We start from the raw sequence: 22,242 nt of genomic DNA on the forward strand, positions 1-22,242 counted from the left end.
AATGTCAGTTACTATAGTGCTGGATTATTCACAGTCTCAGGGAAGAGACTACACTACCCACAATCCCAGGGTGATACAGCATCTTCTCTGATTGGTGGATTCTGCTGGTGTCATGGCAACGCTGCAGTGGTACTAGAATAAAGATAAAAGAAGGAATAAGGTCTGTGTTTGTTTCAGAGGTTTATAAAGCTGCCATTGGCAGTGGATTGTGAGATGTGTAGTTCCTTCACTCATACTTCATTATTGCAGTTAACTGCACTGAACTTAACTTATTATTATTATTATTATTATTATTATTATTATTATTATTATTATTATCATGCTCATCATTATTAATTTTATTATTATTAATATCATCATCAGTTTTATTAATTATTAATATTATCATTATTAATTTTATTATTTTCATTTTTATCATCATCATTATTATTATTATTATTATTATTATTATTATTAACATTATCATTAATATTATTATCATTATTATTATTATATCATTATTCATTTTATTATTATTATTATTATCATTATCATCATTATTAATTGTATTATTTTTATTATAATTATTATCATTTTTGTTATTATTATCACCATTATTAATCTTATTATTATTTTATCATCATCATAATTATTATTATTTTGGTCATCTTAACTTGTTGTTCTATTTGTTGTCATTATATAATATTTGCATATTTAAATTTTTCACTCATTCATGTACCTTTAATCTTTGTTTTTAAACAGTTTAAAATTACAGTCAAAATGATGAAGATTTAAATTATTGGCCATAGCATCACTAATTAGTCGACAGTGAGAGTACAGTTGTAGGGCTAGAACGGTTCTCTTTCCAAGGACTGAACCTGAGGCCCCCAGACTCTGATCTACAAAATCTCATCCTTTAGTCGGAGTGAACATTTGTGTAAAGTCTGAAGAAATCCCTCAAAGAGTTTAAATTCTGCGTATTGTACCTTTAAGTGAGCATCATAGCTTCATTTGTAACACACCTCCCTGCTCCATGAGAGACATTTTTACTGCCAAACCCAGAAGCAGAAACAAAAGAGAGCAAATAAAATATAAAAGACAGCTGATGGGATGAAAGGGCAGAGTTTGGGTCTGTCTGAGGGGTTTCCAGTCCCCCCTGAGGCCCCCAGACGGACCTCCCACCCTCTGAGGAGCGGGGCTCTGTGGGGAGCCCACAGCCATTGTTCCTGCTGTTACTGCCAGGCGGCTATTGTCCAGCTTCCTCTGAGGGAGCGGCTTAGACGTGCAGGTCCACCCTGTGACCTAACACAGACATTTCTCACATGCTTTCCCATGGTGATTTTATCCCACAATGCTCAGCTGCTGCTGGAGGAGAGGAGAGTCACACCGCCAGAAAACACACAACAAGAGGATAAAGCGGAGGGATTAGAGGCTAAATACATCAAAATAAATCATATTAAAGGGCCGGTCGACCGTCCAGCTGATTGTGGTGATTGTTTTGTTCTTACAGCATTGAAAGAATGCGTGTCTGTGCGCTTACGTGCTTTTGAGTGTGTGGACACTGAGGATTTCCTGCCCCGGAGCCTCGGGCACACCAAGTGATAATATTGAAGAAAAAGAAAGCAGACAGAGATAAAACGGTTCGTTCACTTCTGTGGGAAAATCAGACCGAAAAATGAGTCAGTGCTGAGCATCTAGAGCAGACAAAACTCATCACTGGACCTTTAAAGTCATGTGACTTAAATGTTTTTACACTCTTGAAAACTTTCAGGTAGACTAGCCCTGAAGTCCTCCTGATTGGGTCGTTTTCTTATTCATCCCAGAGAAAAAAACCGTCCCTGCAGGACTGAAGGGGGTCAGGAGGTCTGAAGGGTCAGCACATGGAGTGAAGAGTTAACTGTATGAGGGCAAAGCTGTTCAGCTGCATGCATAGAAATCACCTCTATGTGGCGCTGTGCAGGCTGCAGTCTCTCTCCCGTTATGTCAAATAACCATCCCTGCCTGCTTGCCTGCGGTGAATTTTCCAGATTAGTGTTCACACACCAGCTCTGTGGTAGATATACGGTGTAGCAGGAGAAAGTCTGGGCCGGGTTGGAGTGGGGTGTTGGCGTTCACACCTGCAGCCCGCCCAGAAGGTCCCAGAAGGTTCAGGAGTTTTGTTCATGTGTGAGTGGAGCTTTAGTGGAGCAGCATGAGAGTCTTTAACTCTGTTTCTGCTGTTAACAGCATGCTAGGAGTGTGTGACTGTTGTGTTTGTTATCTGGGCTTATCTCCCTTTTTTTTTTTTTTATCTGCACACACACACACACACACACACCTGCACATCACCTGTCTTAACACACACAGTCCCATCCTCTTACATTTCACTGGTTTATTTTTGCATCTTTTGACAATATTCATGAGCAGTTTGTTTTGCAGCGTAGACAACAGAACTCCTTTTTTTATTATCACAGAAGGCAATCCATGAGTTTGCATTTAAAAATACAGTGAAGTTTAATAATTGTCCTAAATTATACGTTTGCCTCTGCTTTTACTGTAGTTGGTGAGATTCAGCACCAGTCATTCATCAGATTAAACTTCAGTACGGCCTGCTGCAATTTTCTAATCGCAGAAGGTGCAATATTTATTTGACCTGAAATTTGAAATACCAGATTCAAACTTTTTTTGCAGCAGCAGAGACGTTATGCATGAAATTTCATGCTATCATTCAGGTGCCATTTTTTTAGAATAGTCTTCAACAATCCAATCCAGTTCATATCCAGTTTTTAGGGATCCATGATATTATCAGACAGATATCGGTATCGACAGATATCAAAATTGTTGCCGCTATTTTGGGCCGCATATCAGCATATATGCACTGTAAAATTTGTCCATATTTACTAATAAAATAGTGGAGTTTAAGGCTGGACCAGCAGACCTATATAAGTTGAGATCTTTTTCTTTATTCATTCTCAGTCATTAAACTTTAAAGTGTGTTAAAAAAAAAAGTGTTTTAGTGGACATAATTCAAGAAGAAATACAGCGACATTACAACAGGAAAGTAAAGGGACAAATAATTCTGATGTTGATTGTGATGGAACAGATTTTCTGCTACTGGAAACTGAACTACCAACAGTGTCTATAATGTTACAGATTCATCTGTGTTAACTATTTTTATTTGATGTAAAGCCAACATGTTCATCAGTGGGCTGAATATGTATAAAATGTTGAAATAATCAATAAAAATTAGTGCTGTCAAATGATTAAAATTTTTAACCAGATTAATCACAGGGTTGCTATGGATTAATTTCAATTAATCATGATTAAATAACATTAATTTTTAATCTATATTAATCGCGTTTCATTTTGCAAGCTTGGTGACGCGTTAGCCAAAGTGCTAGCAGACGAATGTATGCTTGACGTTAATGTGGTATTTTAAGCTGGAGGTGCTTCGGTGAAAAGAAAACTCCTTCCTGCAGAATGTGCATAATACTTTATGTCTGTCGACTGTTCCGTCTTGGTTTTTTTGTACTCAAATTTCCCATCGGGAGGGTCAGCGTGCTGTTTGGTGTCTTCCACATCGAGTTGGTTGGTCACTACCAGATCAACAGCCCATCTGTATGGCGTCATGCTCGACGGTAACCCTACTTGGACAAACTGCCCGAAATGCGTTGCCAGAGATGTTTCAGTGATTTTGAGTCAATCTGCGCTGTAGATGGGTTAATTGCATTAAAATTTTTAATCAGATTAATCATGATGATGGATTAATCCACATTAACTCATCAATTTTGACAGCCCTAATAAAAATTAAAGTTACCAAAAAAAACGTGTTTCTTTTTTCATCCTCAAACCTAAAATTGTGTTCAAATGACTGAATTGTTAGTTATGTAAAACATATTTAAATATCGGTATCGGCTATAATGATTCTGTAAATATCGGCATATAGGATATCGTGCACCCCTACCAATTTTCAATACGAGTCAAAACCATCAGAATTCGATACTTTTAACCACCTGAAGCCTGAGGTTTTTCCTCCTAAAGTTTCTCTGCAAATTTTAAAATAAAATTTACAAATACATTCCCAAAATTCCATGGAATACATCCACACAAATTCCCTGAAATTTCCATGAAAATTTGTAAAATTTTCAAAGGACAAGCCGTTACTCCCAAAGTCCCAATCCAGTCCAAAAAATATGTAAATACATTTCCCAAACTCCCAACAAAACGCCAAAGAAATCTGAAAAAAATATCCCCAAAGCTTTCAATGAAACTCTACAAAATATGCAAGAATATCCCCAAATTTACATGAAAATACCTGGTAATTTCCCAGTCAGTTCTCCTAAATATCCAAACAGAAAATTATCCCAACATTTAAAGCTAATAACTTTAACTCCAATGGACATTCTGGACTATAATCTCAAAAATTCTAATAGCAGAAATTTTAACTTTATTGTAGGAGCGTAAAAATGTGATGTCCTCTTATGTGTATGCAGGGTCTTAGGACGTTAAAGAATTGTTCAGCCCTTGTTTAAGAATATTAGAAAGTCAAGGAACAATGTGGTATCAAATCACAGTTGCAATAGTGGGGAAAAACTTGCAATTAGATTATTTTCCAAAATCATTCATTTCTAATGGATTATTGAAGATTAAACTTCATACGGTTCCTGTTCTCCTCCATCAGGGTGGATGTCCATATTGTTGAGGGTTTGGAGTATGACTGTGATCCTTCACTAACGTTTGGTTTATTAACAGGGAAGCAGTTTACCTTGAAAGATTAAAAAAAGGTTCAAATACAGAGAGAAAAATGTGATTTTCTCCTCCTCCTGCAGGTTAACGGTATGTCAGTGGAAGGAAAGACGCATTCAGAAGTCGTAGCCGCCATCAAATCCGGGGGGGCCGTGACCCGTCTGCTGGTGGTGGACCCCGACACAGACGCCTTCTTCAAGAGATGCCGAGTGATGCCAACCTCAGACCACCTGACAGGTGAGAGCTAAGCATGTAGAAACCTTAGAGAAACCCCAGTGGGTAAAAACTACAAAAGAGCCTCCTAACAAAAGTATTTTTACCATCTCTGTGTTTAAACAGATCACATATGTTCACTAAAAAATGGTTTTAAACATTGTACTCATGGGTGCTTTGGTTTACCTGCCACTGCCTCTAGAGGGCGCCCCAGTACATGGTGTCAGGATCAAACCCAGACCCCTCTTGTAAAAACCATCAGCAGACTGAGCCCGGGAGAAAACAGTCTTTATTGTACGGATAAACTAAAGTGTTTGTACTCTAAAGACAGTGTAAATAAAGTAGGGAGACTTTGACAGAGAGATCTTCTTTCACAGACTCTAAAACTTCAAATGTAACCCATTTAGATCAGACACTAAATCATTAGCAGCAAATTTACTTCAATTTCAAAGATAAAACAGCTGATCAGGAGTAAAATGTCTCCTGTCACCTTTATACTATTTAAAGTGAAATAATCAGATAAATGCATGTGCATGGAAGCATAAGGAGGACGAGTGAGCCCAGAAATCAGACAAATATTTTACACAGAGGGTTCAAATTTAAGTGGGGCAATTTTTGAATATTGTGGAATTATGTGGCATGTTGTAAACATGGTGAGAGCTCTCTGTCATGTAAATCTGCTGTCAGGGCCATGAGAGGGCACTTTAGAGGGTCACAGGGAGACTGGCTCACTACAGGACACCAGCTCTGCAGGCTGAGATGAATGTTGGTTTAAAGAGGAGATGTAATAACAGAAGACTCCACTGACACTCTAACTCATAGATCTGATGTTTAAATTCACATAAATTTGTCTAAAGAGAATCTGAACTCTGAAGGAGAGGCAGATGTTTAATGACTTCCTGAAGTCTTCAGCGTTCCCATCAGGATTTAAATAATAAACCATAGAGACTCCAGCGAGGCGTTTCCCAGGTAACGCTGCCCACTCAGAGGACACCTGCCTGCACCGACTCTTAGCTCCAACACTCACTCGGCCTCTCTGCTGCAGCTTTGTTTGGTTTCCAAGGAGCTCGGTCCGAGTGGCCTCTCAGCCCGGAGCTGGAGCGGAGTCAGGACGTGAAGAGGCCGCTCTCATCAGAGTCAGACACTAATACACACTAAAACACACACACATACACACTAATGCACACTAAAACACACACACATACACACTAATGCACACTAAAACACACACACATACACACTAATGCACACTAAAACACACACACATACACACTAATGCACACACTAACGCATACACATGCACACAGTAGTACACCCCAATACAAACTAAGGCACAAAAAACACACTAATGCACACACACACACACACACACACACCCACACACACACACCCACAAACAGTAGTGCACAGAGAAACAGTGAGAGCAGCCACCTGAGGAAGACTCTGACCACAGATTAGCTGTGAGGAGCAGCTGCTCGCTCCACTTTAATCATCGTTAGCTTAATAGCGTTCTCTCTTTTTTGGTTCTTGGACGATCAGAAGATGGAAGGTAAGGAGTGTGAGACCTGGAGGTAGGGCTGGGGGATTTATCCTGTTTGTAAGGGTCTCTAATGTGTTTTTACATGAGAACATAATATCAATAATATGAATGTGTTAATGTAGATTTTGAAATGAATTATCTGTCATGCCTAATGCTAAGAGACGATGCTAATAGGCTTATTACTGTGTAAATGGGGAATTATCAACTGATTTATTTTATTTAAGAACAGTTTCTAAAGAAGTAAATGATGTTTACACCGGTATCATACCATGTCAACAAAAATAGAAGTCCTACATGACTAATGTTGGCCAATTTTTTTTTAATATTACAAATTGCAGGGAAACTTTTGAAACCATCCAAGTTGCTAAAATTAGTTGGCAATATTTGGAAAAGTGGATGGAATGCAAAACTGTGTCTCACCGGTTCCACCCACTTTCTAACCTGACACTAACCTGTGTTTCACACATCCATCTGGTAAAACTCTCATAGACGGCGTTTAGGAAAGGGCAGACGCTTTGAAAAAAACTCAGAGTGTGATTGGATGAACGCTCTGTCTGTCACATCTTTACGGACCAATCAGAGCAACAAAACACGTGACGTAGCCACAACCGAGGAGTAAACTCCGTAGAGAACTGCATAATGGTAACCATGGCGACTGTAGACATGTCAGTACTCGACTTTTGTAATTGTTGAAAAGAAAACAACTCACTGCTGTTCTTTGTTCTTCTTTTAATGAAGAAATGTCGTCAAGTTCTGATAAAACTGGCGCTTTAGCAGCATCCACGCTGATCTCTTCCTCCATAACTGCGTCGGCCTCTTGTTGCTGCTTGCTTACATCACGACTCTGCCAGGCCTGAAAGTACTGCCCCTCGGCACTGATCGGTCCTGTCACTTTCTAACCGGGCCCAAACGGTTCAGATGGGAGCTTTGAAGATGGATTCACCAGTGAGAATCACGGAAACGGGTGAATCTGTCTGCTTTTCAAGGTTACCCACTCTCAGCAGATCTATTAAATCTCTCTCTGTATTTATTGACTGAAGATCATGAAGTTTATGTTCTTAATAAAACCAATCATTGAAATCATTTAATAATTTAGACCAGTGATACTCAACGTGTGGCTCTTTTGTGATCATTTGTGGCTCTTTTATGTTTTAGTTTGAATTATTATTCCCCCAAAAAAACCTTTAAAAAGGGAAACTTTTTGCCATTTTCACCATTCTTGCCACTTTTCACCAATTTAAGCTACCTTTTGCAATCAAATACACCTTTTTTTCCTATTTTATTGGCCATTTTGCAACTTCTTTTTGCCACCTTTTCCCCATTTTCTCCACTTTTATCCCATTTTTGCCGTTTTTAACCATTTTTTTTGCTACATTTTGCCCAATTAAGCTACCCTTTGCTATTGCATACCACTGTTTTCCTTTTTTTGCCCATTTTTGCCACTCTCTACTGCTTTTTGCCCATTTAAGTCACTTTTCACTCTTTTTTGCCACATTTTTGCCACTTTTGGACCATCTTTTGCCACCTGTAACTCATTTTTTTTTATCACTTTTCAACCGTTTTTGCTGCTTTTTTTAATCATTATTTGCCACCTTTAACTAATGTTTATTGCCACTATTTACCACTTAAATTGTGGGTCTTGCAAAGGTATTTTTCAACAGTTTGGCTCTTTGTTTGAGTAACACAGATTTAGAAACACACTGGAGGATTTGAGAGGATAGATGTGGAAATTCTTCCAGTTTTTGTGCAATCTAGACAGTGTGCAGGAGTTTGCATGCAACATTTGAGAGTTTAAATTAGGGCTGGACAATTAAAAGCAAATTAGATTAAATTGCAATATGGCCTGTTGCAATTTACAAATCGCAGATGGTGCAATAATTCAAGTTTATACATATATATTTATTTTTTTATTTTTGTTCTCCTGTTTGCTTCTGTGTATGTCAAAGCACTTTGTAAACCCATGTTTTTAAAATTGCTATATATAAAGTTATCATTATTATTGTTTTTTTTTTTTGCAGCAGAGATTTTATACTCAACACATTTTGCAGTTGCAAGTTTCTTTCTTTTTATTTATTTATTTATTTTATTTTTTACAAAAATCCTACTTTTCTTTTTCATGTGTATACTTTTCTCATTCAAAACAAGAATAACAAAGTAATGATCATCCCCGTCAATATAACAAATTATATCACATTGAAATTATTTTTTAATTGTTTATCCCTGTCTTAAATTACCCAATATCGTGCTAGTTATAATAAAGAATAATTTTGGGTCTGGGACTTTTATTTTTGATGCAGAGGAATCAAAGAGGGTTCAGCATGGTTTTACTAGAAACATATCCATTAATGCAGTTTTTATTATAACCATTGTTTCTTTTATGTCTGTGTAATGTTAATCTACCATCTGCTTTATTCAACTCCTGATTCAAAGGAAAGGGTTCTTTAGGCAGAAGAAGTCGCCTGTTGGACAAACTTTTATCTGTTTTCATGGTCAAACATGAGAGGATGTTTAAACAGGTGAAGCTACAGGAACACCAGTATCCGTACTGGTCCAAATGTTCCCACTGGTACATCTTTAATATCACGTATCCCCATATAAAGATGTGATTTTAGCTCCACATTCCCAGCCCTATTCTGAGGTAACGCTGTGTTTTAGATGCTCCTCTTCAGCCGTAGAGATGGTCTGTGGATGTGTTTGAGGACCATGAGGAGCTCCATGGAGCAGGAGATGGAGCTGCTGTAAATAATAGATGGCCTGCTCATACCTGTGCTGTGTAATAGAGTAGGAGTTGGTGGGATGAAAGCTGAGCTGCAGAAACACTCTTGATCTGTCCGAGTGGAGCTCTGGGCCGAAGGAGGCATCATGGACAGAATTTAGTCCAACAGACGGGGACAGAGTGGAGGTTTTCGATCATCATGACTGATTCTGGGGTTGTTTTTCTGTCTGCAGGTCCACTACCTGAGCCGCTGGTTAACGGAGGGATGGAGGAGAAGGTAAGGAAGTTACTGAGGGTGCTGTCTTTCTCTTACACTGGTGCAGTATGAATGTGACTTTTTGTGAACGGTAACAGAGTAAATGCTGGAGCGTCTCCTTCCTGTCAGAGGGGAAAAAGAGGATGCTAAACATTTTTAAAGTCTGTGTATCTCTTTCCGTGCAGCGCCGTCAGCCCTGCAGGTCAAACTGTGTTTAAAGTAACGTGCAGCTTTTTCCCTGCTGTGGTTTGAAACTTCAGAGACTCTGCTGAAGCCAGTTATTAATCATAGACGTGTTCTGATCGGACCTTCCTGTTATTGTCTGAAGGCTCTGGCTCTCATTGTATGAGGCTGTGAGGAGAACCGCACCCTTCAACCAGCGCTCCATTAACGCTGAATTATTAGAAACAGTTCAGGACAGTTTGTTTATACAAAGAAATCCAATCAGGCTGAAGAGAAAGGGTAAAGGGTAGAGCATTAAAGGTTTATTCTAACATCCAGTTTAGCTGTCTGTGAAATCAATCCTGGCACACTTTAGCCCACTATAGTGTCGTTTTATTGTGATGTCTGAATACTTAAAGAGAAACATGAAGAACAAAAACCAGATCCATCTATTCTGTTGTTTCCCTAAAGACTCCAGACTCCATGTTTGTTATCAGGCTGTTCTAACCTGTTTCATGCCGCCGTTACATGGAGATATTTCACATCTATCTGGAAAACCTCCCATAGAGGGTGATTGGATGAACATTCTGATGGGCCAATCAGAGAGAAAAGACTGAATGAGGCTGTAGCATGCACAGCTCCAGCGCTAACCTGAGCTCTACAGACTAACGCTGCTGCAGCGTGTCAGCGTTGGAGCTTTCCTGTGGCTAAGATTCATGCTGAGTCCTATCAGGGGACGTGCAAAAACACTTCTTCTGCTAAGAAGAGATTTCTGTTTGGCTTTTTGCTCGTTTGAATAAAATCATGTAGTCAAGGTCAGATTAAACGCAGGCTGCACTGTGCCAGATTATGCACTGAAAATCTCGTTCCATCACGGCTGACAGTCTGGCCACACAAGTCTGATCCTGGTCGATAGAAGAAGAGCAGCGCTCATAAAAGAAAACAACAAACAGTCATAAACTGTATTGTTGATCATGGATAGCACCTCTGGGTGTATCAGGAGGAGAGCACTATGGACGGGCTCTCCTTCTGATAGAACTGAAAGTATGACTGTCTCAACACAGAGATGTCAAAGTTCACCACAGCAGGGGCTGAATTCTGAATCTGTGTCCAACCTGAGGGCCGACCAAGGCCAACATTTAACCATAAACTGTCATCATTTTCACCAGCAATGAATTATGGGAGAAAAAACCTTAGCACTGATGATAAATGATTTTGAGATTTTAAAAAGTAAAAATGCTAAGTTTAAAGGTTCAAAATCTGAGATAAAAATTCAAACTTATTAGCTCAAAAGGCATTTAAAGTCAAATCATGAATTTAAAAGGCAAATATATAATAAAAAAATTAAATCATGATTTTAATGGTCAAAACGTGAAATAAAAATCTGAAATCATGAGTTTTTAAGGTCAAAATATGAGATAAACTTCAAAATCATTGGTAAAAAATGTCAAAAGCTGAGAAAAAATGTAAATTTGAGTTTTACAGGTTAAAATATTACATAAAATTTAAAATTGAGGGTACAAAAGGCCAGATTATGAGATAAAAGTCAAAGTAAGGAGCCAAAAAGGTCAAAACATGAGAAAAATAAATCAAAATTGTGAGTTTAAAGGTCAAAATATTATTATTTAAAAATTCAAAATTGAGGATCTAGCCTATGGCTAGCTTATAAATAAAAAAAATAAATAAAAAATCTGAAAAGGTAAAAAATAAGATAAAAAGTCAAAAATTTAAATAAAAAGGTCAAAATATGAAATAAAACCCCAAAACCATAACTTTGCGTGATAACTGAGATGTGAAATTAAGAACGTGAAATGAAAACAGAAATTTTTTTTCCCATATTCCTGACTTTTTAACCAATTTTTTCCCTTTTTTTAACTTTTTCTTATTTTTATAACAGAACAAGGACATTTTAAATCATTAGGGTTAGGTTTTCATTTTTATATTGGAGGAAATCTGCAGACCAGTGGGCCTGTTATAATAAAAATATTTGACTTGGCAGGCCGGGGAAAAACTGGCCCTGGCGGCTTGAGTTTGACACCCCTGTCTTAACATAAATAAAATTACACATTAGATCAGAACTTCCCAACTGTCTTTCCTGACAGAGAACCGCTGCATTGGATCTCTGGAGGGAGAAGAGTAGGGAGTCACTCTGGTAATGACGATGCAAAGATGAGGAGCTAATGCTTTCCTATCAGTGGACCTCAGGGCTCACGTCAGGTCAGAGTGTCAAACTAGACAAGAAGTCAGAAAAATCCGATGCACTAGTCTTGTTGAATTGTGTTCGTGTAGCAATTGAGTCTCATAACAAGAGCTTTGGTTGTTCCTGACGCCCCTAATCGGCTCCATGTTTGGCGATGCAGTCGGGTCAAAGTCAGGCTGAATTTGTGTCACCTGAGCCGGCTTGAAACTGCCGAGTTTCTACAGCTACATCCAACCTAACCACGACCAATCATACACCGGCTTACAGTACAGCTGAACCCCACCTGGTCTTCGCACTTTTTAATAAAGAATGTGGTCCAGATCTGATAAGACTGCTGCAGCTACGTCTGAGCTGACTGCTACACTGCCAGCAGCCATTGCTATCAGTTTTTATTACAACTAAACCCCGCCTGTCGCTACTGCCTCGTTCTCCTCACAGATTGGTCAAAAAAGGGCGTAAATGTTGTGGATCTGATCGGATGGATTCACCTGATGACACACATGCAGGCTGGACAATCCATCTGTTTTTAAGATTTAGGCAGATCCATCCTGTAAGACGTAGAGCTGATACGCAGCTGAATGAACCCTCCTGACTGTGAAACTTTTGATTTAGTGATAAAAAAACAGATCAAACAGAGTCAACATCGGCATTTTACAAACTGGGATATCAAACATCTTTGAGATATCAAACACATTCCAACCTAAGTCATAAAAAAGCTGCTTCTGGTGAGTATTTACCACCGAAAGGAGATGAAAACTAATTTTTCTACTCCTGTCCATATTCACCGAGTTATGTGCCAAATTATTTCTCGGCTCTGAGCTGTTGCTAGGCGACCAGCGGATGCTCCAGGAAGTTAGTGCCCCGGCCAAGAAGAGTTTCAGCACGCAACGCCCCCATAAAGCCACAGTTTATTTTTATACTTTATTATTCTCAGATAACATCAACAACTCTCTCCTCTGCTGGATTGGAAACTCAGACTACTGTATGGATTTCTGACCTCTCATTGGCTGTTTGTGTTTTTATGACCTCTCATTGGCTGCTTGTGTTTTTCTGACCCCTCATTGGCTGCTTGTGTTGTCCCACAAAGATCTGTGAGAGTCTCTCAGGGTCCCAGAAAATCTCGTCTCCAGACTTTAATGAAAATCTTGGTCATTAACAAACAAATATTGTCAGACGTAGAGACAACAGTGAACTTCTCTGCCTTCCTCTCAGGCGTTTGGCCAGATATGTAAATGAGGGCCCGACCCCGGCTTCCCGTTACTGTGGGACTGAATGTGCTGCAGAGAAGTTGCATGTTCCGCTTATTGTTGCGTAACAGATGGAGAGGGAGGGGTGCAGAGGTCAGGAAGGAGTCGTCTTTAAAGGGAGGTGGACCGGAGGGAGTTAAACATCCTCATGCTGGAGTGGTCTGAAGGTTTTTACTCCTTTATATTTAGTGGCACTTTAATGCATTATTTTAAGGTGGTTTTCTCCACACTGTTAACAATCTGATATACAGCACTGCTCAGAACTTTGAGGCATATTTGGACCAAAAATAGAGGGTAAAGTAAGGCGTGTCATGGCGATAAAGCCCATCTGAGGGTACCATCGGGTGGGAAGGGGCCCGGTCAAGATCTGGATGTCCCTGCATACTACCAGGGGCATGGAAAAATAATCTACTAAAATAAGAAGTCTACAGCTTTAGGGTGAACGGGTGAATGTGGCGAGTAAGCACAGCCTAGGGTAGTGGTACAAGGGCTGCAGGAGCATCGGGCCCAATGATGACCCGTAGCGCCCCGCATGCTTTAAACATGCACAGGACTGTTTATGCACTGCAGTATGAAAATAGGAACTTTACATAGGCTTAAAGGTACGATACGTACCATCTTTGCACTGAATTTTCTGCATTTAAAGAATGACCACTCCGACAGTATGTTAAATATTTTGAGCACTTACATTATCTGACTTATTTCCAGCTGTTTTCAAAGTTCGAGAATTTATTTTATTTTAATTTTATTTACGGTTTTATGGTCTGTGTGCCAGGATTTTTTAGAGGGCAACTACCACCCATGTTGTCTAATGCCCATAGGCATTCTGGGAAATTAAGGAATGATTGTCAAATAATTGGAGTACAATTACAAAAAATAGTCAAAGTGATTTAGTTCTTTTCTCTTAAATAAAAAATGTGATATGATAACTCAGAAAAACAGCTGCAATAGATATTTTGGATTTTTTACTGTTCAGTCTTACAGTGGAGTATAGGTGAGTGGTTTTTATAACATTAGTTTTTTACTCAACAATCACATCAGGATTGCATCGCTTGTTTACATAAAATAATTCCTCATTTATTGCAAGAAATTCAAACTTTTGCTATATGTTTATTGCAGAAGCTCTCAGATTGAATTTTTTTTTAAAATGCGATTTTATTGCATATATAAAGATGCACTATATCCCTTTTATTAGTGTTTCCTAAAATCATAAATGAGCATTTTTACTGCAAAAGTTTATTTCAGATCACATGACAGGCTCTAATGTTTTTGTTGGAATTCAAAGAGCTTTATTGACAGTTTTTTTAAATCACAGAAGTCATTAAAAAAACAGGTGTATTTCAGAATAAATCCTTAGAATAGTTTCATTATGTATTTAAAGAGCGTGTCAGACTAACTCTGAGTACAGGAAGGCTTTCTTTGCATTTCAACTAAAATCGCAAAGATGAAAATGAAGGATTCCTCATTTATATGTCTGACTTTGTATTTATTTGATAGTTATTTTTTAATTCTGTTATATGTGAAGGAGATTTTAGTCACCAACAGCTGATAAATAAACAACCTACAGTCCAATGCTGCCCCCCTGTGGTGATCCCTGGTAGAGCTAGTTTCCCTCTCAGCCACAGTAAAGCTGCCCCCTCTGCTGTGTGTTTATGAATGAATCCTCCTCATGTTGTCTTTATGTGTGATATTTTATATGTGTGTCGATGTGATGCTGATGTGTGTGTGTGTGTGTGTGTGTCATCAGGTAAACGGTCGAGGAGCCAAAGAGGCGGAGAGAGACTCCAAACTGTCCGTCAGTCCGTCTCCATCCAATGCCTCGTCTAACGCCTCGCTCACAACCCCGCCCACAAACACCCCACCTGAGGTACGTCTGTCACATGACCGCCTTTTTGCTTATGTAAGGCAGGGGTTCTCAACCTTTTCAGCCCGCAACCCCCAAAATAAAGGTGCCAGAGACCGGGGACCCCCAATGTACCTGAATGTGGCTGAACACAGCCATGCACAATCAAGAATAATCATGTGCAAGGCTGCCCAAGAGAGGGAATAATGGTAGAGATTTCTGGGGCCCATGTCAGCAAAATCATGGTCCATTGTAAGGTTAAGCTGTGATATCCATATCTTGTATTTATCCTGTATAACGGTGATCATCAACTGGCGGCCCGGGGGCCATATCAGGCCCCCCAAAGCTTCCTGTCCGGCCCCTGAAAGATCATTAAATTCAGAAAAGGAGGAAAAGAAGATGTTGTGGTTTTAAGAGTATCCTTTGGCTTTAAATGTCTGCAGCTGTTAAATCCATCCCACAAACAATTAATATAGAAATAGTTTTAGAATGACTTCACATTTGATCTGTGTTTACTGAAATGTACTTTTCAGTCACACTTATTATATAGTTTTAAAAAAGGGGTAAGGCTGGCAAAAGTGTTACAAAAATAATGGGTGATAAATGGTCAAATGTTTGTGGAGTGGCACAAAGGGACAAAAAATGGTGAAAAAAGTGATGAAAACAGGGGGCAAAAGTAATAAAAAATGGGTTATAAGTGTAAAAAAATAGTGTAAAAAATAATGAAAAATGGTTAAAAAATGGCAAAAATGGATACAAGTGGGTGAAACATACAGGAAAAGGGGTTAAGAGGGGTTAAAATTTTGCAAAAAATTGGTGAAAGCATAAAAAAGTTGCAAAAAGTATTAAAAATGGGTTAAAAGTGGCAAAAACAGCAGAAATAGCCTGGCAAAGTTGCAAGAGGGGTTAAAGAATGACAAAATGGGTGAAAAAAATTAGTGCAACAAATGAATGACAAGGGGTTAAAAAGTGGAAAATAGAAGAAAAGTGGCAAAAATTGATAAAAGAGTGGCAAAGAGGATAAAATATGTAGAAAAAGTGGTTTAAAATGGGCTGATGAATTTTTAAAAATGAGTTAAAGAGGCAAAAAGTATCAAAAATGGGTTAAAAGTGGCAAAAACAGCAGAAATAGCCTGGCAAAGTTGCAAGAGGGGTTAAAGAATGACAAAATGGGTGAAAAGTGGCAAACATTGATTGTAAAGTTGCAATAATTGTTGAAAAAATGTCATGAAAAGGGGTTTAAAGTGGCAAAAAAAGGATAAAAGGGTAGGTAAAACATGCAGGAAAAGAGGTTAAGAGGGGTTAAAATCTTGCAAAAATTTGTAAAAGATGAAAAAATTGGCAAAAAGTATCAAAAAGGGGTTAAAAGTTTCAAAAATGGGGGATAGATAGGGATAGATCTAACTGGTAATGACTAAAAGTGTCCCGTGTTTTGAAAGAAAATACAAATACTACTACAAAAATATTTCAATCAGACCTAAATATTTCTTTAATTCTTGTGTGTTTGAAAGTCCGGCCCCCAGAGTTTCTGTCAAGGATGAATCTGGCCCTTGTGCAGATGTACTTGATGACCCCTGCTGTATAATAATCACTCTTATCAAATAGCGCTGCAGTATATAGCCTTCTTAAAAATGTACATCCCTTTTCTTATAAACAGAATTACAATGGGTAAAAATATGGCAACCAAAAAAGGAGATGGAAAAGGTGGTGAAAAGGGATTTTAAATGAGCAGAAGACATGGTAAGAATTAGTTAAAAAGTTGCAAAAAATACCAAAAATGGGCATAAAAAGTGGTTAAAGGGGATTAAAAGGTTGCTGAAATAGGTTAAAAGTGGCAAAAATGGGTGGAAAAGTTGGTGAAATTGGATTCAAAATTGAGAAAAAGTGGTTAAAACTGGCAGAAAAGAGCTAACTGAGGCAAGGGGATGATGGTGTCCATAATGGGTCAACAGAGGCAAAATAGAAGTGGCAAAGACAGGCAAAAAAAAAGAGGTGGAAAGGGTTTAAATTTGACAAAAATGGGTTTAGATTGGCGTAAGAATGTTAAAATTGGCAAAAAAAAAAAAAGGTGAGGAAAGGTGATGAAAATGGGTTGCAATGTGGCTAATAATGTAAAAAGAAAAACTAGCTGGGGAAAAAAATTGTTTAAAATATTTATAAGGTAACTGGTGACCCCCTCTAAGTGTCTCGCGACCCCCAAAGGGGTCTCGACCCCGAGGTTCAGAACCACTGGTATAAGGAAAATGCATGATAAAAGAAATGTTTTTGGACTATTCCTGCCTTCAGGGGAAGAGGAGAGAATCAGAAACGGGGGGGGGGGGGCACAGGATGGACTTGTACCCGGGGCCGCCCCCATATGTGGGGGCCTAACCAAGCACCCCCATATCAAACCTTTAAACCCTTACTAATGTTTCTGTTCTTTGTCTTTGTTCCAGGGTTTGATCACAGACGCCATCCCCGCTCTGAACCTGTCGCTGCAGCAGGTCAAAGAGCTCGCTCATCAGAAACGCTCCAACAAGAGAGCTCCGCCCATGGACTGGACCAAGAAGAACGAGCTCTTCAGTAACCTATAGGACACCTCAGACCCCCTCCTCCTCACCTAGACACCCCCTCTCTCAATCACAATCACGGTTTATAGCCATCATACATCAGAAAGACGTTTTTATCGCCATGACACTAAAACAGCTGTTTGAATTTTGGACCAAATGAAGCCATTCTGTAAAATATAATCCTCTGAATATTACTCCCTGAGTTATTTTAACCCTGATATTTTACTGTTCATGTATAATGTGATACTAACAGAGATGTGTATGCCAATGACTGAGAACTGGACCATGTTTAATGTATGTTTGCAGATTTGTGTCCTTACTGTGGAAATGAAGAATCCGCTCCTTCTTTATCCCAAAAACTCAAACATGTCAAACAACAAGAGGACGAGCTAAACCAGCCTGACAATCATTTCATTACTTAGTTTGCCTCGTTGTTGTGGTTTTAAAGCCTTTAAATTCTCTTCAGGTCAGTTATTTCTTCTGCTGTAATGGTTAGATGTGTAAACAGACATCCAGAAGGACTGTTTTACCTGCTGTTATCTGGGATCATGATAAAAAATCCCTCACTACTTAAGGATAATAAATCAGACATTTAGATTTAAAGATGGCAGCATTAAGAGAACTGCAGGCATGGATGTTCTCTGCTTCAGTATGTCAGAGCCATTTCTTATATTTTAAAAACATTTATAATCCCTAAAACTCTCTCCTCTTTCTTAAAATCTCTCCCTGTTGGCTTTAACTGGAAATACCTGTGTATTTAAAGGATTCTCTTATATTGTATATATATCATACGGCATGTATATTTCTACTTTTGTCACCAAATTCTCCCTAAAATGAGTCCTGTGTGGCTTCAGTCCCTCCCTTTGTTACCCAAACATTTTTAAACACACTATCGTCTCTTAAATGTGAATTTTCTTTTATTATTACCAGTAATTTATACCGTCCTGACGCCGCCATTGTCCCGTCTTTGAATGGCTCTGGAGTTCCTCGATTATCATACAGAATATTTTTACTGCTCCTGTGAGATTTTTACACATTTCTATAAATGTCTTAAAAGTTTTATTGAGTATCTTTGAGATGATGTATTTCATAAAAGAACGTCTGCGCTTCTCTAGATTCGCTGCATTTGTCTGAGAATATCTGTGATGAGATTTTCAAAATAGATGAAGTATATGAAATGTTTTTTAGCTTGTGTAAGCTGTAAGAAGGAAGCGTTTTCTACACTGTAATAAAATCACCATGACTATATGAAGTGATGTTTGCATCTGTTATGATGTGAGCAGAGATTAGACCTCTGCTGGGGGTTTGAAGAGCATCAGTGGGATCAGTCTTCAGACAGAAGGAAGTTTTTTGTGTGTTATTACAGCATATTCTCCACAAGTTTAAAATAGGGTTGCACAATATTGGGTTTTTGCTGATGTCCAAAATGCCTGCATGTCCAAACACATTTTAGCTGCAACCAATTAGTTCGCTCTTTTTTAATCCCAAAAACACCAAATGTCTCCTGTCGGAGAGAGGCTAACTGAGGCTGAGCAGAGAGAGGTGTTGTTCATTTTGGGCTTCATTTAAAATGTTCGGGACTCACAGAGAGCCCCTTAGAGTGTGTGGCATACCTGACAGTACAGTTGTATATTTTGCAGATATTTAAAGGTCACATATTTTACCCCTTTAAGAAAAGTTTATATCGCTCTCAGAGGTCCCCAGAACATGCCTGTGAAGTTTGTTGCTGTAAAAACACTCCAGTATTGATTTCTGCATGTCTAAAACCCCCTCAGTTTCAGCCCTGCTCAGAACCAGCTGTTTCTGTGGCTTTAAATGTTACTGAGCTGTCTGACTCCGCCCCTGACTCCGCCTCTCACAGGAAATGGATGTGGCTTAATGGATGTGACTCTCCTGATCCTCCTCACAGCTCAGGATAGGAGGGCAGAACTTTCTTCCAAGTGTGAGGGCGAACCAAACATGGGGGCGGGGCTAACCCCCTACATGACATCATGAGGGGAAATCTGAAAAGGCTTGTTTCAGCACACATTTTCTGAAAGGTGGGGGGGGGGGCATGGGTGTCCCTATACATCCAATCCATGCCGGAAGTCCCAAGCGGAAGCTTCTTCTTGGTGTTGGACTCAGCTGCCAGCGTTTGTCAGTCTTTTTCGTGCCTAAGCCTAACCCTTGGTGCTGGATCTCAAATATATCACCTTCCCCACTGCCTTACCCTGAACCTAACCACTCAGGTTTAAATGCTGAGCCTCACCTTAGACGTACGGACTTCCGGTTGAGACTTCTGGTATGGATTAGATGTATGTCGGCCATCTTGTCCACAGCAAGGTACTCTTGCATATTTTTGCTAAAAAAGCCTGAAAAAAGTATATTTTGCATAATATGTGACCTGTGATGTAATCTCTTCACTGGCCAGCTGCCATTGTTTACAAGCTTGCAGTCACTTCAGCTGAACCACACCTGTAGTACCGCCTCTTTCCCCTTAAGTGATGCTGATTGGTCCAGTCATTATCTGACAGGGAAAAGGCAAATTAGTTTGTAGCTTTGAAAGATCCGCCTGTTAAAGGACATAATAAAATCTGGACCAACCATTCACTTCTCAGGGTTTCAGGACAGAGCCTTGTTCACATCTATGGATGTTTGTCACAGTATGACAGTAAAGTTAATGGGTGTGATTTATTCACACCTGCCATCCCTCTGAAATTCATCCATCCAGGATGTTCTCGTGAACACAGTACTCTGAGTACACTTTGAAGAGTTTTCTTCACACTTTCAGGTTTGGGGTTCATGTTGTTGATTTTGCTGGCCAACCTCAGTGGACAAATATGAAGTCAGGTCAGCTGTTCCAGTGCTTGTGCACCAGTGCTTCCTGGGTTTTGATGATTCTGCTGTTTGTGTCCAATAGTTATCAGTGACATCCTTCCACCTTTGCCCTTGGTAGTCTGAAGAACCTCACCATCCATTTTCACCCTTAACTTGCTGTCAGATTCAGTTACTGTCATATTTTCAGCTCCTCCTGGCCGTCTTAAGTCTGTGCTGATATTTTTATTTTCCTGGACTCTCACAGAAGAGGATCGTCATGGTCTCCTCTTCTGCCCTCCAACATGTCACTCCGTCTCCGGCAGCTGTCTCCGTCTAATGACCCCGACCTTTCTGCTCCTTCCAGCCCTGCCGTCATTATCACAGCTCGCTGTCACACACATCCATGTGCTCACTCTGCACCTTGCAGCTTCATTAACATAACTGGGCTGGGAAATGGGCTGAAAGGGTGTCTGAGTACAGAAAGACCATAATAGCAGTCATTAATATCAGTCATATAAGAATCATAAGAATGGGCTGCAAACGAATCCAGCGTGGCAGTGTGATTAAAAGAATAATTATCATAAAGCTGCCTTTTCTAATAATGTTTAACACATTTATAATGCACATAATCAACACTGATATTATGTTAATATTTGACCATGTGATTCAAACTCCAACATGATGATAGCGTCTCCATTCTTGTGAATAATGAATGATTACGTTCAGTACTGACCTAATAGTCCCTGAACTGTGGCTTCATGTCAGAGTAAGACCAGAATTACTCTGAATTATTATTAATGTTATTTTATTAACAAGCAAAGAAATTATACTATAGATTTAAACTCAAATAAACAATCCAAATATATTGTAATCTGCCTCAACACCACAGCAGCTAACATAGAGAAGGCCTAGATACTCAGTATTAGGTAATTATTCTGTACATTACAGCCATACCACAGTGACTGCTCAAATGCAAAATATTGTCAACTTATCTGTTCACTTTAAACTATGATCAGATGGTTGCTAGATATTTTTTAACAGATTCATTTTCCTTCCATTCATCTGTTTAACTTTATGCAGATATTCTGTTAGGTTTCAAATGAAAAGCAAAAAATATAAATTTTGACTTCACTGTGTGTAAAATAATATTTTTTCTCAACATAAGATATGTTTCATGGCACTACAAAATGCTTATAAGCCCATATTCACCACTTAGTAGAAAAAATATGAAAGTTTAGCATTTCCAAAAAGATTTGATGTAATTTAAAAAAAAAGTTGTGGGATCAAAAAAATCATAACTATGAGATAAAAAGTCAAAAATATGGGAAACTTAGTCATAACTGTGAGTAAAGTCCTATTTATGAGATATAGTAGGTAGCTTGTTGTATATAAGTCAAAATTATGAGCTTTAATAAATCCTAATCATGAGAAAAAAGTCCAAATGTTGGTATAGTTAGTCATAATTATGGGATAGTAGGGCATAAGTATGAGGAAAAAATAATTATGAGACAAAGTATGCCGTAAGTGTAAGATAAAAAAATCGAAATTTTGAGATAAAAGCCCAAAAGCTGAGGAGGTAAGTCATAATAATGAGTTAAAGTTTTAAAATTATGAGAAGGTAAGTTATAATTGTGGGATACACTTTATTATATGGACCCAATATCTCATAATTTTCGCTTTTTATCTCATGCTTTTGATTTAAGATGTTTTTAATTACCTGAATTTCATTTACTAAATTTTATTTTTTGTATTTTTTGTTTTTTTTTTAATGTGGGGTATATATATATATATATATATATATATATATATATATATATATATATATATATATATATAAGGTTGTATACATTTCCATTTCTGTCAATATTTTTCAAAGACCATATTTTTTGTTTCAGCAATCAGCTGATCTAAATTTATTTTTTTCATAATGCTCTACTGAAATGATGGACCTTTAAACTTGGCTGCTCCTTCAGCTATTTGATTGGTTGGTTGTGTCATTTGACGCTTATTTGCGTG

General features: G+C 38.5%; 1 protein-coding gene across 2 annotated transcripts in view; it reads left to right on the forward strand.

The window, feature by feature from the left end:
- Positions 1 to 18,678, forward strand: part of LOC121529615 (Na(+)/H(+) exchange regulatory cofactor NHE-RF1-like) — a 67,347-nt gene extending 48,669 nt beyond the window's left edge. For both annotated transcript variants that reach the window (XM_041817557.1, XM_041817558.1), the window contains exons 4-7: positions 4,788 to 4,941; positions 9,407 to 9,450; positions 14,786 to 14,905; positions 17,317 to 18,678. In XM_041817557.1, coding sequence (XP_041673491.1) covers positions 4,788 to 4,941; positions 9,407 to 9,450; positions 14,786 to 14,905; positions 17,317 to 17,454 — 456 coding nt within the window. In that variant the 3' untranslated portion in view covers positions 17,455 to 18,678. The remainder of the gene's footprint in view (positions 1 to 4,787; positions 4,942 to 9,406; positions 9,451 to 14,785; positions 14,906 to 17,316) is intronic.
- Positions 18,679 to 22,242: the final 3,564 nt, after the last annotated feature.

Source organism: Cheilinus undulatus, linkage group 21, assembly GCF_018320785.1.
Source record: "Cheilinus undulatus linkage group 21, ASM1832078v1, whole genome shotgun sequence".
NCBI classification, from domain to species: Eukaryota; Metazoa; Chordata; class Actinopteri; order Labriformes; family Labridae; genus Cheilinus; species Cheilinus undulatus.